This window comes from Paroedura picta, chromosome 7, assembly GCF_049243985.1.
Source record: "Paroedura picta isolate Pp20150507F chromosome 7, Ppicta_v3.0, whole genome shotgun sequence".
Lineage (NCBI taxonomy): Eukaryota > Metazoa > Chordata > Lepidosauria > Squamata > Gekkonidae > Paroedura > Paroedura picta.
This window is the reverse complement of record NC_135375.1, coordinates 19,788,086-19,806,072: the sequence shown is the minus strand read 5'-3', so window position 1 is coordinate 19,806,072 and position 17,987 is coordinate 19,788,086. Positions and strand designations below refer to the sequence as shown.

Genomic DNA, 17,987 nt, shown 5'->3' with positions numbered 1-17,987 from the left:
TATTCTAAAAAATTCAAAAAGGATGACAAGTGTGTATTTTTTTTAAAAAATTACAGATTAAGTCATAAAACTGTCGCAAATGCCTCTAATTTGTCAAGTCCTGCTTTGATCTTCCTTGGGACATTCTATGCTGCAGTTCTGCCAAGCTTCCTTTTTAGCTTTCTCTGTCGCTGGTACAGTTTGTTCTTTTTCTTCAGTCTAGGTTTTGGCTCTGGTTTCACCAGCTGGATTTCCACTGGCTTTTCTTCCGCAGGTGTTTCAAAAACTGCTTCAGTGGGATCTTTGGGAATGAGGGTCTTCTCTTCCTTTCTCTTTACCTTCTGCAGCTCTTTCATCTGCTGTTTCTCTCTGAATTTAGCCGCTGTGGCCAATCTTATTGCCCGCCGATGCTGGAAAACAGGAAAATTGTACGCTGAAATTCCCCGGTCTTGATGTTGTATTTGAAGACCAAACACACTTCAATGTTACTTCAAGCTTCCAAGACATTCAATGGGGGCCCCCTCAAATTAGCTATTTTATTGCAAATGAATTTAAGAAACAGACTAGAACAGGAATTACAGATTGGAGGATTTCAACACTTAGGACAATGGAACCCCCAGGGCTTAACAGAGATATCAGTTTCTTATTTCATTACACATTCAAATACCTTTCAGTTCTTGCATCTATTTGTAAACTCATCTATTGGGTCCTCCATAACCCACAAAATTTCTACCAATGGGAACCGCTGGACTGAGCTAGTATAGTTTATATTTTGTAGTACGTATACTATAAAGAATTATTTCCCACCCAGCTGGTACTTTTCTACCTATAATTTAAGCCTATTGTTGCAAGCATTGAAGTAGCAATGGCCCTTTGGAGACATCCAGAAACTTTTTCATTATTATTTTTAATAGCGTCAACATTTTACTTGAGTGTTGAAAGGACTCAGCCCAGTTGTGGCAGGCACCAGCCCACCCACAGCTCAGGCTACATTCAATCCACATGAGAGGCATGATTACCATGTTCGGAGACTGGTAGTGAGGATTTTCATACAGGGTTTGTCCCCCAAAGCTGCCCTGGAAGACCTTGATAAGGTTCAGGACGAAGCGAGGTCCAATCTCAACTAGAGTGGCATCTTCTTCTACAATCTGCAAAGGGGGGGGGGCAAGAATCAACATTTCACTATGAAACACAAACGCCCTTTGAAATTAAGAGAAAGCTGATTTTTTTTGACATGTGGGAATGCCTTAGAGCAGGGGTAGTCAACCTGTGGTCCTCCAGATGGTCATGGACTACAATTCCCATAAGCCCCTGCCAGCATTTGCTGACAGGGGCTCATGGGAATTGTAGTCCACGAACATCTGGAGGACCACAGGTTGACTACCCCTGCCTTAGAGCCCTTTTATGGACAAGGTGATTCAAATGATATTAAATAGCTTACAAATAAAGATACCGTCGACCCCAGAAAATTCATTACTGAATTATTTACCAGGGATACAAATACAGCAATTCCCTATAATACTTCATATTATACTTCAACCTGGTAAATGTGCATTTTGTTGGGGTGAATTTTGTGCATGACCTAATAGACTTTTTTCCCTTAAAAGACACAATTGGAAAATGGAAAATCAGAAAGCTCTAATCAAGTACTACTTGTGCCTTTCTCATCACTGTCTTCCCCTCCCGTTTTCATTCTCCAACAATAAGGACTAGTAGCTGCCAAGCACGTTGTTATCGCAAAGTGATGATATCTGTAGCAGCTTGGTTATCAATCAGAACTGGAGGGGCTTAATTCTTCATTTTGCATTAGGTAATACATTTGCTTCTAGAAGATTTCTGTATTCATACTTTGCTGATTCCTCAGATTCTGCACCTTTGTTCAATTTTGCTACATCTGTTATCAACTTGCCATGGAATTCTGGCCTACGTGGCGCTTCCAATGTTGGCATGCCAATAGGGAATCTTGGCATTCTCAACTGATCAGCTATACTCAAGAACGCTTTTTAAAAATAAAAACCAAAGGCTACAGCGTACCAGCCAAAAGGGATTCAGTCGGTTTATGTGGCATTCTTCAGTTCTGATTGTTACAATTCAGTCTCACGATGGGCCAAGAAATCTCATTTGCCCACCACATCCCACAAACAGTATGACTAACCTGATAATTTCGAAACCAAATCCTGTGGTCTACGATGGAGAACGTGAAGACGTGATCTACAAAAGGCTGGCTCTTGGGGTGATACTGTGGGGTACTAAAAATCTGGTGGAAGGAAAAAGAATGGCAATCTTGTTTAAGCCATTACGGAATTATAAAGTGTCTCGATGAGCAGAACAAAGCCTGTGTGATATCTTTCTCTGGTCCCTTTATGGATAGCCAAAGCTGGACTCTGGGGACCCCAACGTAGCCCCGTAGCCTAGGCCAGCCTTTTTCAACCTTTTGACTGTGGAGGAGATCCTGAAATGAGGCCCAGAAGTGATGTCAGTTGGCCACACCTCCCTGACACACCCCTGGAAGTGACATCACTACCCAGGTCTGTGGGGAGAGGCAGGAGGTGACTTAAGCTGGGAGTAAGCATGGAGGCTCCGCCCCTTCCCAGGCACAGATACCATGGGAAAACACACACTTGGGAGCAAGAAGTGGATAGTTCCCTAGCATGTGGCCGAGTTCATTAAGGCAGGAAGGGAAAGGTCACAGACCCCCTCCACAGCTCCCACAATCCCCCAGGGGTCCATGAAGCCCTGGTTAGAAATCCCTGGCCAGACACTCTTGGATCCAGGACTCTGAACAGACACAATGTGACTCCTGTATCAACAGTCACACTACTGGATGGGCAACAAGTCCAGCAGTGATCAAAACTGGTGACTGTCAAACAGTTCAGCATAAAATGCAGATGTGAGAGTTTTGTAAAACTGGAAGCTGTAAAACCAGTATGCACCAATTGCTGTAAAACAGCGAGATCTTGATGCTTGAGGATGGCTCCCCCCCCCCCAGGGAATTAGAACAGAAGTATGAGTCCTGGGACACCTTTATGACCAACAAAGTTTCATTCTGGGTGTAAGATTTTGTGTGCGTGCACAGTTCATCAGATCTTTGATATCTGAAGAGGCGTGCATGCACACGAAATCTTATACTCAGAACTTCAAGGTCCAAAAAGTCCACTGGCTTTTTGCTTCAGACCCATACAGCTACCCTCCTGGATCCACCCAGGGAATTGTGCAGCATAAAAAACCCAAAGAGAGAAAAAGGCTTCAAAGCAGCTGGCACTTTAAAAAATTCAGAGGGCAATTCCACAGGTTGCAAGAGAGACTGGCCTTTGGTATCACCCAGCCCTAAACGGGGATCTCCCTTGAAGAGTTTTGGGCAACAACACAAAAGTCATTCCCACCACCCACAACCTCTCTCATCTTAGTACTATCACAGACATGTATGTTGGTTCAAAGGAGCTGGTTGCAAGTATTTGCTCAGGTGTCTATTCTTCTCAGCACCATTTAGGCAAGGAACAGGCTGCCTCCCTCCCTTGGCAAACAAAATAGCAAAACTTGGCTCATTGCAGGAGAATCAAAACGTAAAAAACAGACCTGAATAAATAGCTCTTTCAGCAGTGCATAATGTGGGTGCTTGTCAAAAGCCTGAAAGAAAGAGGTAGCATTTTAGAACAGAACAAAAGAAAAAAAAAAAGGGGGGGGGGAAGCATCAAAGCCCAAGGTCATGGGAGGGGGCTCTGTCACTTGCAAACCTCTATGCTCACCGAATCAAAGGATAGAAGGGGGCGGGAGCCTCTCAGGCAGTTTCCCGTCATCTTCAGCTCTGCCAGTGTATGAACTGCAACAGCATTAAGGACAATTGTGATGTTTGGCTTTGCAAGATGCTCAGGGAAGAACAACTAAGGGTAGGGTCTTCTTTTAAAGCTAGTAGCAATAAGACCCATGATCAGATATTTGAACTTACTGTTTTGCACTAGAAACTTGGCCGATGGGCCCTGAGGGGCATTTGAAAGCCTGAAACACATGAGAGACAGAGACATTAGCTCTACTTACATGACATGATCATGTCTTCGGTGCAATGCAGCAGCCATGTGAAATGCCATACCCATTCAGAGTGAATGAAACTTAACACATGTACGCATGCACACACACACAAAAAGACTCCCTACAACCAGGGGGGGGGGAGAGACATGGAAGACACGATGGCAAAGAAGGCTAACACAGTAATATATAATAATATATTAATAATTGATATATGTCATATATTTTAACCTAACGTGACCTGCCCAGAGCTCTTAGGAGAGGACAGAATAAAAATGTCATAAACAAATATTAAACTGGTGTCCAGAAAGACCCACCCTCGTGCAAGCTCCCCTTGTTGACCCCAGAGTGTACATAAGCTACGTCCCTCTTAGGTCTTCCTTGTTGCCGTCACTGAGAAGGGAGGAACTGTTGGGCTTGCCCCTTCGAAAGACAGCCCAAGTCAGGTCTATGTTAAAGGTAGTAAAAGCTCTGCTGTTCAGTTAGTGCTTTGCAGTCCGGACAATGGCTTCCCACCCTGAGCAAAAGGGTAGAGGGAGAGCATATGGTCCTGTTGGATCAGACCAGTGATCCATCTAGTCCAGCATGCTGTCTCACATCATTTCCTTTGGAAGGCCTAATCACAGGGTAAAGAGGCCAAGAGGTTTAGTGTCTCTGCATGTTGAAGTTGCCCTTGGTGTAGGAATAGCACACACTTGGTCACCGTGGCTAGTAGCCATTGAAAGACTTAACCGCCATTAATCTAATTAATCCACATGTAAAGCTGTTTATTCCCATGGCCATCACTGAATCCTCTGCCAATTGCACATTTTAATAACTCTCTGCGTCAAGCAATATTTCCTTTTTCCACCCTGAAACTGCTGCCTACCAGTTTGATTGGATGCTCTTGACTTCTGGGGGAGGGAAAGCTCATAGTCAACTCTCTAAACTCCGTGCCTTTATAATCCCGCCTGGGCAAAAGGGTGTTGTGGGAGGGGAATCCTGACATTCAGCATTCAGAATGCATCTCCCTTTCTGCTCTGAGTCACGCGCTAGAAGAGAAATAGGACTTTCAGTGCCCAACTGAGCAGGGTCCAGAGGAAAGGGCGGCATGACCCAGAGGCAATTTCCAGGCATCTCTGCCACAGCAACTTATGAAACTTGGTGCTATTTCTCAATGTCGCTGGTCATTTTACGCCATTCACTAGGACCCCTTGAGAATGAAATAGGTACCCAGCAAAGCCCAAGGATGAACAGAGCCTCCCCCCCCCCTCTTTGTTCATATTTACGGGGATGTCGGAGATCAGGACATGGAAGAAAACGTCAGTATTTTCCTCACCACATGTAAAGATCCTGTTTCTTCTTTGCTTCAAAAAATATGCATTTGTTGCAATTTTTTATTTCACAGACCTGCACGAAGGACAAAAAACAGCGCTGCAGAAATGGAAATGCTCTGACATTGCCCAAGGGATTACAAATGCCCACTTTGCTTGGTGCCCACTGCCAGCAGTGTGGCGTAGTGGTTAAAAGAGCTGGACTCTAATCAGGTTTGATTCCCCACGCCTCCTCTACAAGCAGCCAGTTGAGTGATCGTGGGCTAGTCAAAGTTCTCTTGGGGCTGCTCTCTTAAAGCTCTCTCAGTCCCACCTGCCTCACAGGGCGTCTGTTGTGGGGAGAGGAAGGGAAAGGTGTTTGTAAACCGCTCTGGGACTCCTTAGGGTAATGAAAAGTGGGGTATCAAAAAAACAGCTTTTCTCTTCTTATTATGCCCAACCTCAATAGCGCACCCATCACATCAAGGGTTGATGTGAATTTCTCCAAAAATGAAATCTAATCAACTTAAAAATAAATCTCTGCCATACAACATTTTCTGGGCACTTTCCTAAATTGTAAGCACACCGGCTTGGATTCCCAGGAGACTTCTGCGCTACTGGCCACAAATCCCCAGGTGGTGAATTTCACACAGCACAGCTGGCTGCAGCAGAAAAGTCCAGAAATCCAAAATATAATTCAAGTGGCAGGCTTCATAGTGTTATTATTCTTAACTAAATTCAATGCACTTGCTAGTAATAATGTTTTTTTTTACTCACATGCCATATTTCATACAATGCAACACCAGCACCAAATTCTAAATTCCAGATTTTGTAACGAAGTTCTAGTATAGTTCTCTGTAAAACTGGAATTATATGACTGAGCAGTCTACTTGTCCCAAAGAATGGTAAATTGTGAGTTATTTTAAAACCACCTCATTCTGAAGATCTTCCAGGATCATACATACAAGCTGTCAAAAATGGAATCAAAAGCACCAACTCTGACACAACATATGCTGATAAACATCTGGCTAGCTCTTTCAACTCTGTTATCTCTTAAGCCAAACGTCCCTTTATAACCCTGAAGTAAGCACCTTCCAAACAAATATAGAATTGATGTAAATTACCTCATTGATTACAAAAAGTTTGTCCTTCCTGTCCATTTTGGTATCTGAAAAACGAGAGATAAAAGTTAACTAAAATATGCAGCGGCCAACAACATACTGTAATGGAATTATTCCATCTCCTCGTATTAAAGGTTCTGCTCAAATATGTCACCCTAAACTAGCTCCTATGCATGTCTCCCTGGCTGGGTAAGAGACTGGGGCATATTAAGGAACACGACGTCCTTCCCCCAAGCCTGGGTATATTCACAGATTTATGAGATGACAAGGTTGAAAGACTGGAGAGGACAGAACTTCATATCCCATCCAGAGTTCAAAAAAGGACATATTCTAAATCTTACTTCTTCAAACAAGTAACTGCTTTCTGACTCTAGTGCAGGCAGTCCCAACAGCTGAAGACAGGAATTTCTTGAGCCTCAGGGCCTAGACCTCTATAGTTTCCATAATATTTACTTTGAAACAAAGGCAGGACAGGAAAAAAAATACACCAGTATGTACAGCAGGCAGCTATATGCTTATCCAATTGTTAAGAAAATGGAGACTTGCAGGCTTTAGCAAGGGAAATTAAAGAGAAAGTTAAAAATGAGGATACAGAAGAGTTTTTAAAAGGTCAACCTGCTTTAGAATGAGGCATCAGTGTCCGCAGGTCTTTCATGAGATGTCTGGTCCTAAAATTTATTCCTCTGGAAGAAAAAATAAGCACTCTTTCTTTGTTTGTCCATTTGCCCTGAAATATATAAATGCAAAGGTGAAAAAGATTAACATCACACCACATCAGGAAATACGTCCATCCTAAAAAGAGATGCAGCTTTCTAAGCCCAGCTGACTTTAATGGATGAAATCACTAAACAACCTTGGGCAATCCTCAACCACCAGTTTTAATAAAATAGGAACACTAACCGAAATTTTCCAAAACCCAAATGTTCCAACCATGCATATACTCATACTACCATATATAGAAAATTTCGTGTTTTCAGTTTGTTCACCCAAAGACATCCCCTTTAACTGATATAAGTGAAACAGTTTAGACTTAAACTGTAGCTCAACTACCAAAGCTAAACAGAAGAACAAAAACTGCCCCCAACAATACCATTTTTGAGTAACAATATATTTTGATTACTCAAGAGAAAAAATACATTTTACAGGTGAGCCAGCCAATGAGACTTAACACCTTTATGTGCCAGATTATCCAGAGTAATATGTTCAAGGTGGTTTTCAATAAAACAATATAATAGAACAATGAAAACTAATACAATGTATTTGATGGCATACAATCAACTGTCTTAAGAATGCTTCCTTCCCCACCCCATGCTGCTTTTATTAGAAATCTTCACCAGGTAGGAAATTCACCACATTCCCACCACTTTTTAAGTAGCATTCAGCCTGGTCAGTATTTTGACAGGAGACCATGAGGAAACAGGGTTGCTATGCAGAGGCAGGAAACAGCAAAACCACCTCTGTTCAACTCTTGCCATGAAAACACTAAGTGGTCACCGTAAGTCAGTGACAACTTGACAGCAAACAAAACGAAAATAAGCCTCATTAAAAATGTCTAATGTTATGAGCAATAAAATTGATGAGGACTTGGAAGTTTCTTACAAATACTACATCTCTTTTGTCCTGGTGATGGCTATTCAAACAGGCCCATGGAGGAGAGATTCCTCAGTGGCAACTAACCACAGTGACTGAAAAGAGCCACTGTACTGTCTCATGAAAGTTCCAATGTAAACCGCCCTGAGCCGCAAGGGAGGGTGGTATATAACCTAACAGAACTTAAACAGTTCCACAGGGCCTGCAAAAGAGAGCTCCTCCGCCAGGCATTTGGTTGAGGTCGACCCAAACCATCACTTCCAACTGGCCCCCAATCTCCCCTCCCCCTCCTACTATGAATGACACCAATCTGCCTAACCCACTGGGTCCCAGTAAGAGTTGAGCTGAGGCTCTTGCAATTCCATTTTCTAATGTTGTTGTTGTTGTTAAGTGCGAAGTCGTGTCCGACCCATAGCGACCCCATGGACAATGATCCTCCAGGCCTTCCTGTCCTCTACCATTCCCCGGAGTCCATTTAAGTTTGCGCCTACTGCTTCACTGAAATGTTATTTGTTATGATCATGTTAAGTTATTGTTGTTATAATGTTATTACTGTTATTACCTGTTACCATATGTTAATTGTAATTCTTTTCCTGTTTTCTGTAAACCACCCTGAGCCCTCGGGGAGGGCAGTATATAAATATAATAATAAATAAATAATAAATAAATATGTTATCTGTATCTTTTCTTGTTCCCTGTAAGCCACCCTGAGCCTTTGGGGAGGGTGATATATAAATATAATAAATAAAATAAATATAATTAAATATAAGCATAATAAAATAATTGTAGAAGGGAGACAGCACTGGACCAGGCCTCGGTTTCTATGTCCTGGGAGAGACCAAATACTGGGCTAAATGAACCCCGGGTCTGATCCAGCAGATCTACTGCTGTCTTTATGCTGGGGAAGAAGATTGTTCTAAGAAGGTGGCCAAACTGTGGCTCTACTACAATTCCCATGAGCCCCTGCCAGTCCATGGACATCTGGAGAGACACAGTTTGGCCACCCCTGGGCCCAAAGGCGTCATATGATATTCATCTGTCTCCCAGACTCCCAAACTACACAAACGCGGAAAGAAATGCTCCCAGAAAGTGCCGAGTGAGTTCAACTGCGCCTTGCACATGCTCAGAGGCACTCTTCCTCCACAGTGGGGGTCTCACCTGCGAGACGGGCGGAGGGACTTGGTGCTCCTCGGCCCCTGCCTTGGCCACCGAGGGCGGCTCCTTCTCCGCCGCTTCTTTCGGAGCCTTCTTGGCACGCTTCTTCTTCGGAGCCGGCCCGTCCCCACGCTTTCTCTTGGCCGCCGCCATCTTGCTCACGGGGGCAAGCGACGCAGCACGGAAGTCAACCAAAACTTCCGGCAAAGGACCTCGGGGTCCCGGCGTGCCGCTCTAGCCCTGCTCACATCTATGACAAAACACGCGGCGACGGAAGCGACCGCGGGGAAATCTGCGCGACTTCAAACCGGAGGTGAGTACGAGGACAAAGGGGAAGCGAGGTAAGTACCGCTCTAGCCAGGAGACTCTATGGATGGGGCCTCCTTAAATCATAAAGGCCGTCCTAGAGATGCTTCCGGACTAAGAGGGAGGCTCCGGAGAGATGACCGGAAATGCACGGTCGCTCTAATACCATTGAGATACCAGGGGCTAGAGAGACGCTTAGAGGACTGTTGGAGGCTTTCCTTGTCGCCGAGATTTCCTGTTGTGTGCCGCTCTAGCCGTTTTCTGTCCAGGGGTTCCCTCAGGCTGTTGTTGCGATGGGGCGTGCAGAGGTGGGGTACTTTCGGTGGGCCGAATGATTTCTCCTTTAGTAGGTGAGTGTAGACATTACTACTTGGAGGGTGGCAGGTGGAAGTTCAACCGGCATAGCTGTTGTGGACCTCAGAATAGTAACAGCCTTCACAGTAGGCTCTGGGCAGATAACAACAAGGCATATACAAGTCCTAAAGTCACATTGATAAGCAGTTATTAAATTTTCCGGTTGCATTTTTGCCTGTCCTGTTATAGTGTTCTTACGTTCTTTTTTATCCCCTGCTTTTTTTTAAAAAAGCAAAAGTACTTGTCCAAGATGCGTGGGGTTGGCTTTTGGAGGCGGTGTGGGAACTCCAGTACAACCTTTGCAGAAAGCTCTGGCAGGGAATGTTTGATTCTCAAACCTTTCTCCCACCCCCCTAACGGCAAATGATTCTGCTGTCCCCGGGAATGTTTGATTTCTGATTTAGTACACTTTGTTCTATGTTTTCTAACAATGCAAAGTGAGATCCAAACATAAATTTGCGTATTCAATAAATAAGTCATATATCGTGACATCCAACAAGAGCCAGTATGAAAGGAGCGTTCAATCCAAGGCTGTTTTTTTTTTAAAGTTTAGCTTTTCAGTTCTGCTGAAGTGCAGAAGGAAGGAAGTGGTCGGCTGTTCAAATGAATGAATGAATGAGATGGAGCTGCCACTGAAGACATAGATGTGGAACAAAGTAACAGTGTGGTTGGGAAGGGGCATAAGAAGTTAGACAGTTCCTCAGATAAATAAATAGACAAACCATGCTGGGTATAGAAGGGGTGTGTGGAATAGCCTGATCTCAAAAGTGAAGAAAAGTTACTGCTTGGCTAACGGACCATCAAGAAGACTCTGCAGAGGAAGGCAAGCCCACCTCCACTTCTGACTTGCTTTTGAAACCCCTTACTGGGGTTGCCCTAAGTCAGTTGTGACTTGATGACACTTATGTACATAATGGATATAAAGCAGGTTATGTTGTTTGATGGGTTGTATGATAAAGTCGGTTTCCCTTCCTCATCTAAACCTATATCTGTATGGGGACAAATGCTAAACATTGATTGTGTCGTCTTCAGATGCATTTTTCCTGTGAAATGCAAGCTGTCATTGATATGTCATTGTCTTTGCTTTACAGTCATTCATGTTAATTCACTGTCTGCAAGTCTGCCTTAGTAATTGAGGACCCCTTCTGTCTTCCCTTCTAGGAGGGTGTGAGAGTGACTGAAGTCTTCAACGTAATGCCCCTCGCCACCCAGGAACAAACGCCCGAAGATCAATATGTCTTGGCTGCCAGTCTTGACAATGTCCGAAATCTTTCTAACATCCTGAAAGCCGTTCATTTTAAAGATCATGCTGCTTGTTTTTCAACTACAAATGGACTCAAGGTGACTGTGGAAAATTCAAAGTGTCTCCAAGCCAATGCTTTTATTCAGGTTAGAGAGCGATCTTTCATTTCTTCCAGTGGGCATAGAAAGTGATTAAATTAATAACATTTAATAATAAGCACGTTCACATTGTCTTTGTCCTATGAAATACCTACAGGAGAGAACAGGGCTTTGACAGGCTAAACTAAATTTGTTATGGTGTCCCCTGTTTTAATGTCAGTGCAGCAAATCTTTAAAGCCTGCATTGTGTTATCCCCAGAGAATCATTTTTAATGGAGGAGCAGTACAAGCCAATTAACGAGTGACACTGGGGCTCTTTTCCCAAATCAGGTGCACCAAACTACTCCTGACACAGATTTTTTACACAGTCAGCATGACACAAATTAGGTCATTCTCTAATCAGCCACTCCTGTAAATTCATGGATAAGCATTGTCCAGTCAGATCAAGGCAGATTATGTTTCAGAACATTCCCATACTTCGTTCTGGCCCCCTCAGGGGAGGGAAATCAGAAATGCGTGTGATTTTTAGCATTTAAATTAGATGGAGTGAGATGGGGTCAATGGCCAGGAGCCAGGCCTGGCGTTATGCCTTCATCTCGCCTGTCTCAGGCCCATGCTGCCATCCCACACTGTGCAAGGCTATGGAAGGCTGCTAAGACACCTGTAGACATCTCACTATGCAAAGGTCATCCTGAAACAACCAGCCTTTCTCTAATGGCAGAACGCTTTACAGAGGGAGACCAAATGGTCACTCCCATAATTGGTTCCTAAGCTAGTCAATTGCAGATTGGAGCGGATTTGACGGCTAGCATCCCAGAAATATTTGTGTCTGTCTCCAACAGAACAAGGTTTGAGTCTAGTGGCAGCTCTGAGACCAACAAAGCGTTATCCAAGGCATAAGGTTTATCCAAGGCGTAAGCTTTTGTGAGCATACACATGTATTCACAGACAGTGAAAGAAGACATCCTCAACCATAACACATAGGCAGAGAGCAAGGGGTGGGGGGGGATGTTAGCTGCCAGGAAGGGCTAGTATGCATAAGTCGCTGCGTGGTTATAGCTGAGATGGGATTAAAGTGGTCAGAAAATTGGCATACAAATACAAGAGTTAACTAACAGATGAGGGAAGAAGAACAATTGGTTTGTGTAGTCTGCTTTTCTGTACCAGGAGGAGTCTTAAAGCAGCCTTCCCTTCCCCACAACAGTCAATCTGTGAGATAGGTGGGGCCGAGAGAGCTCTGTCAGGACTGCTCTGTGAGAACAGCACTATTAGGCCTGTGACAAGCCCAAGGTCACACAACCAGCTGCAAGTGAGGGAGCAGGGAATCAAACCCAGACCACCAGATTAGAAGACGCCTCTCTTAAGCACTCCCCCAAGCTGGCTCTCTGAATTTGAGTCCAGTGACACTTCCAAGGCTGACGAAGTTCAATTCTGTGTCCCAGCCAAAGTGGAGAGACTTAGCATGTGCGGGTGCACACTTCTTCAGGTCCTTGGGAAAAGGTTACCTTAAATGTTACGAGGGAGAGGAGATTAGTCACGAGGAAGGGCTAATTAGAGTCAAGATAATTGAATAATAGTATTCTAGAAAGAGCCAGTGTGGTGCAGTAGTTGAGGGTGGTGGACCAGTATCTGGGATTCAGGGGTTTAAATCCCCCCTTGTGCCATGGAAACTTGCTGGGTGACCTCAGGCCAGTCATACTTTCTCAGCCTAACCTACCTCATAGGCTTGTTATGAAGATAGAAATGGAGGAGAGGAGAACCATGTGAGCTGCTTTGGATTCCTGGGGGGCGGGGGGGGCGGGGCAAAAGGCCGCTCTTAACTGCTATACTGTGCAGTTGAACACTTGCGGCTTCCCTTTCAATGAATGTTGGGAACTGTAGTTCTCTAGCAGTGCAGTTGTCTCATAGTTTTTTTCCTCTTCTGTTTTCTCTCTTTCAAACATACAGGCAGGAGTTTTCCAAGAATTTGCGGTGCAGGAGGAATCTGTGACGTTCAGAATCAATCTGTCTGTTCTCTTGGACTGCCTGACTATCTTTGGTTCAAGTCCCTTGCCAGGTATTGTCCATCAGTGGGCTTTATGGGAACAGAACCAAGGTGCTGCTGGGTGCAGCAAACTGTCTAAGTACATCAGAAAAGCCCTCCTGGATCAGACCACGGGTCCATCCAGTCCAGTATCCTGTCTCATGCAGGGGCCAATCAGTTCCTATGGAGACCCAACAACAGGGTATAGAGGCAGAGGCTTTCCCACAAACATCAGAAGATCCTGCTGGATCAGACCAGTGGTCCATCTAGGCCACCATCCTGTCTCACACAGGGGCCAACCAGTTCTTCTGGAGAGCCAACAACAGGTTATAGAGGCTGAGGCTTTCCCATGATGTTACTTCCTGGCTCTGAGATTTAGATATATAGTGCCTCTGAATGTGGAGGCTCACCTCGGTCACCATGGCTTGATGAATCTTATCTAATCCAGTTTTAAAGTGGTTTATTCCTGTGGCCATCACCACATCTCTGGCAGCAAATGCCACATTTTAATAAGATGGAGATCAGACGTATAAGTCATAGTCAAAGAATGATGGCTTCGAAATACCTCTTTCATTGTTACATTTCCAATATGTTTGCTGCATTGTTTAAATGTGTTGGCTGGGAAGCAGGACTTGAGGAGAGTCTTAGACCCTCAGCATCATAGATGATGCATTCTAAGCATCTCTTCTTATTTCAGGAACTCAAACGGCCCTTCGGATGTGCTACCGGGGGTACGGACATCCCTTGACGCTCTTCCTGGAGGAAGGTGGTGTGGTGACCGTGTGTAAAATCAACACTCAAGAGCCCGAGGAGATACTCGATTTTGATTTCTGCAGCACCAATGTCGTGAACAAAATTATCCTGAAATCGGAGGGGCTGCGGGAGGCGTTCTCTGAACTCGATATGACCAGTGATGCGCTACAGATTACCATGTCGCCTGACAAGCCGTATTTGAGGTACTGGGACTTTCCCCAATTCCATTTTGGTTAGGAATATTGCCATGGATAGGAACATTTTAGCCCGTGTGTAGAATAATTACTGCAAGGTTTTAGCATGGATGAGTAGACAGTCCTGGGCAAGTTCCCATAGTTACCTGATTTGTAACTTCCACTATCTTCTTCTGCATCAGCAGAGAATTCAGCTAGGGCCTTGGAGGTCTATATTTAGGTTAGGCATTGCCATGAATGTCACTTCACCGAGTTCCCCATTTGATTTCTGTGAGTGGCCTTTTCTTTGGAGCAGTTCCAACAAAATCATCCAGGCTGTTTCAGCACAAGTAAATAACGTGGTCTCGGGTTGACTGTGGACATTACAGTGACAAACAGGCATTCATCTTGTGGGTTGTGCACATATTAGTTGTGCTGCTGTTATAGGACGTGTGCCTGGGAATTCTTCATGGCCTGCTGATCCTGATGACGTCGTGGCTGGCTCCCAGTTCGATATTCCTGCCAGGAGGAGCTAGCGGATTAACAGGTCCACCCGCCAAACTTTTTCCAGCAGGTAGCTGACTTAAGCACCAGCACCTGTACAGGGCAAAGCATTCTGCTGAAGATACAAGGATAGAAATGAAGTCTTGAGAAGGACCTCATTAATACATTGAATTTGGGATAGCAGTGCCTCCTTTATATAACAGAACCTATGGTCTGATTGATATTGGTGAAAGTGGCTGAAAACAACATAAATCTGGATCTCATTCCAGCTCCTTGGGCTTTGCAACTTAGTAATAAAGAAAATTTATGTAACATCTCCAGCCCATCTTAAATCAGGCCCTGCTTTCCATTTGAAGACTCAATGACAGCCGCTCCTGTGCATCCTGCTCCATGCATCTTTAACACACTGAAGATAAAGTGAACAACGGTGTGTGTGTTTTCCTCAAGTATACAAGCGGTTGTGCAGATCCCTCAAGCCTGAATGAGTAGCATTAATAGTTCCAGCGGTTTGATTTTTTTAAATGCTATTAAAGGGACTGACAGACTGAATAGCTCCAGCACCATGCTAAGCAAGTATATTCAAAATTAAAACCCACTGGATTGAGCAGAGCTGATTCCCTGGCTGTCTGTGTTTTAGGATTGTGCTTGCACAACACATTCTAGAGTTCACTTCCAAAGAAATGCACACAGCTCCGGGTCCGTAATTTGGTACCTTTTGCGGCACTGCAGACTGGACAATGGTTGCAGATTTTAGTTTGGAACCCGTCTTGCTAGGGAAATAAAATCCACAGGACACAGTGGGACAGCAGCATCAACACAAACAAGATCAGGGCACTAGCCAGTAAATCACTGTCTTAAGTAGTATTTCCTCTGTTACTCTTGATGTATAATTGCTATTGATACAAGTAATACAGGAGCACATACCTTTAGCATCTTAGAATATGCTCTCTTCACATCTTTTGTATGAAAAATTGTTGGAACTTGAGCCTCATTCAGAAAATTCTGATGCAGTGAGAATCTTTCCGAAACCTCAGAGTTCTTTGTGGGCATGACGTTGTCACTCATGTAGACTTATGAATTTCATACTGTTTGCTAGTCCACACTGTGGTTTTTTCCAGTATGATAGAGAGTACTTAAAATAGCGCACGCATTCTTCTTTTTGCAGGTTATCTACTTTTGGGAATGGAGGAAGTGCTCATCTCGAGTACCCCAAGGACTCTGACCTCATTGAAGCTTTTAACTGCAACCAGACCCAGACAAACAGGTGAGCCTCAGCGCTCAGGATTCCTCTGTCAGAGCTGAAGGAGGCCCAGATCAGCTTCCAATTGCCTTCCCTTTCCTCTCCCCCCAACAGACACCCTGTGAGGCAGGTGGGGCTGAGAGACTTCTAAGAGAACTGGGGCTGGCCCAGGGTCACCCAGCAGGCCTCATGTGTCTTAAAGCAACTTACAGTCACCTTTGCTTCCCCTACCAACAACCGACACTCTGTGGGGCAGGTGGGGCTAAGAGAGCTCTGAGACGACTGGGACTGACCCAAGGTCACCCAGCTGGCTGCATGCGGAGGAGCAGGGAATCAAAAACGGCTCACCAGATTAGAAGCCACTGCTCTTAACCACTAAACCGATATCCAGTTGGTTCCATTGTTACTGACTACAAAATGTTGAAGGGTTAAACCCCCCACCCACCCCATTCCTTTTCCTGCACAGTCCTATACCATTAATAGTGGTCGGGATGTCAGGTCAATGTAGGTGTCCCCATTCTGCTTTCCCAGTACCCTGCCCATTGCCCTGTGCGTCTATCAGTATTGTGCTTAAAAATAAGAGTCAGTGTTTTGCTGCGTTCACAGTTGCCTGGATCAGGGCCATTGTTATTGGTGGTTTCTGTAGGATGCCCATGACTTTGAGGCCAGTGACTGAGGAATACGGTGTGAGCCTGTATTAACCAGAGAGCTAACCGACCAGAGTGGTAAGGCAGCAGAAATGTTGTCTGAAAGCTCTGCCCATGAGGCTGGGAGTTCAATCCCATCAGCAGGCTCAAGGTTGACTCAGCCTTCCATCCTTCCGAGGTCGGTAAAATGAGTACCCAGCTTGCTGGGGGGTAAAACGGTAATGACTGGGGAAGGCACTGGCAAACCACCCCGTATTGAGTCTGCCATGAAAACGCTAGAGGGCCTCACCCCAAGGGTCAGACATGACTTGGTGCTTGCACAGGGGATACCTTTACCGTTTACCTTTTACCTTTAACCGACCTTGTTTTCCAGATACAAGATCTCGTTGCTGAAGCCGTCCATCAAAGCCCTCGCTCTGTCTTGCAAAGTCTCCATCCGGACAGATAACAGAGGCTTCCTCTCGCTGCAGTACATGATCCGGAACGAAGACGGGCAGATTTGCTTCGTGGAGTATTACTGCTGCCCGGATGAGGACGTCACCGAAGCAGAGATGTAGCTGCAGGATTGCAAACTGACCGACGGTTTTAACAAGCCACACAGACTAATTATTTGTGAATGAAAGTTTTCTGAAAGGAAGACCAGGGTTTATTTAGCATTTGTTCATTGTTTAAAAACAAAAAGTGGAGCCAGGAAGTTCCGGTGCAGAGATCATCTGACCTGGAGAGCCAGATTGCATCAGATTGCGGAAGCTAAGCAAGATCAGCCCTGGCCAGTATTTGGAGGGGAGGCTGTGACGACCCCAAGGTCACCCAGCTGGCTGCATGTGGAGGAACGGGAAATCAAACCCAGATTGCGAGATTAGAAGCTGCCACTCCTAACCACTCCAACAGGCTGGCCGATGTCTTCAAGGGGTGGTCTCTGAATGGGGGTGTTCCTTGGTGAGCGCCTTGGGGTCAGTCATCTTTCTCTTCCTTTTGGGAAAAGAAAGAGCAGGCAGCCAAACTCACCCTAGAAACCTTGGGGTTTCTTGACGACCCTGGAAGGGTTTCCTCAAGGTTGGGAGTGGAATTAAATTTTTATATATTTTTAAGATTTGTTAAACATTTATTGGGTGATATGATCACATATGGCCATGTTGACCCCCCCCCCAATGGCCAGTGATGGGCCTGGAGGGGTTGGGAAGGGGAGGGGCCCCAGGTGTGCATGTACACAGCTATGTTTCCCAACCATATTCTGCCACTTCTGGGGTTTCTTGATGCTTGAAGAATGTTTCAGGGGTTTTTCAACAGTAAAGAAGTTGAGAAAAGCTGCCCTAGACCTAAATTGTGGGGAGCAGTCAAGAGGGTAGACACGGTGGAAGTCAAAGTGTCCCATGCTTCCTGGTGGCATCTTGGGGAAGGGTTAAGAAGAGGTGTGTTCCGTCCCGCACAAAGAGACAGAATATACGGTGTCGTTCCCCTCCCCTCCCCCGCCATGCCCCCGCAA

At 45.0% G+C, this 17,987-nt stretch overlaps 2 protein-coding genes across 4 annotated transcripts; one reads left to right on the top strand and one right to left on the bottom strand.

Moving 5' to 3' along the window:
• BRIX1 (biogenesis of ribosomes BRX1) lies at positions 1-9,420 on the bottom strand. Its single transcript, XM_077346947.1, has 10 exons — positions 9,164-9,420; positions 7,031-7,142; positions 6,419-6,462; positions 5,321-5,391; positions 3,926-3,975; positions 3,726-3,799; positions 3,556-3,606; positions 2,135-2,236; positions 999-1,127; positions 1-389 (listed from the first exon to the last, which is right to left on the bottom strand). Exons 1-10 carry the CDS (start codon positions 9,311-9,313, stop codon positions 126-128), a joined length of 1,047 nt encoding a protein of 348 aa, XP_077203062.1. The 5' UTR covers positions 9,314-9,420; the 3' UTR covers positions 1-125.
• Positions 9,380-17,592, top strand: RAD1 (RAD1 checkpoint DNA exonuclease). Of its 3 annotated transcripts, none has more exons than XM_077346953.1 (6): positions 9,380-9,473; positions 10,982-11,209; positions 13,109-13,217; positions 13,882-14,140; positions 15,780-15,878; positions 16,875-17,592. In XM_077346953.1, the coding sequence occupies exons 2-6, from the start codon at positions 11,015-11,017 to the stop codon at positions 17,056-17,058; spliced, it is 846 nt and encodes a 281-aa protein (XP_077203068.1). In that variant the 5' UTR covers positions 9,380-9,473; positions 10,982-11,014; the 3' UTR covers positions 17,059-17,592. The 3 variants fall into 3 exon arrangements, with proteins under 3 accessions (XP_077203068.1, XP_077203069.1, XP_077203067.1); XM_077346954.1 differs by lacking the exon at positions 9,380-9,473 and adding an exon at positions 9,598-9,816 and having other exon boundaries at positions 10,982-11,161; XM_077346952.1 differs by lacking the exon at positions 9,380-9,473 and adding an exon at positions 9,600-9,816.
• The last annotated feature ends 395 nt before the right edge of the window (positions 17,593-17,987 follow it).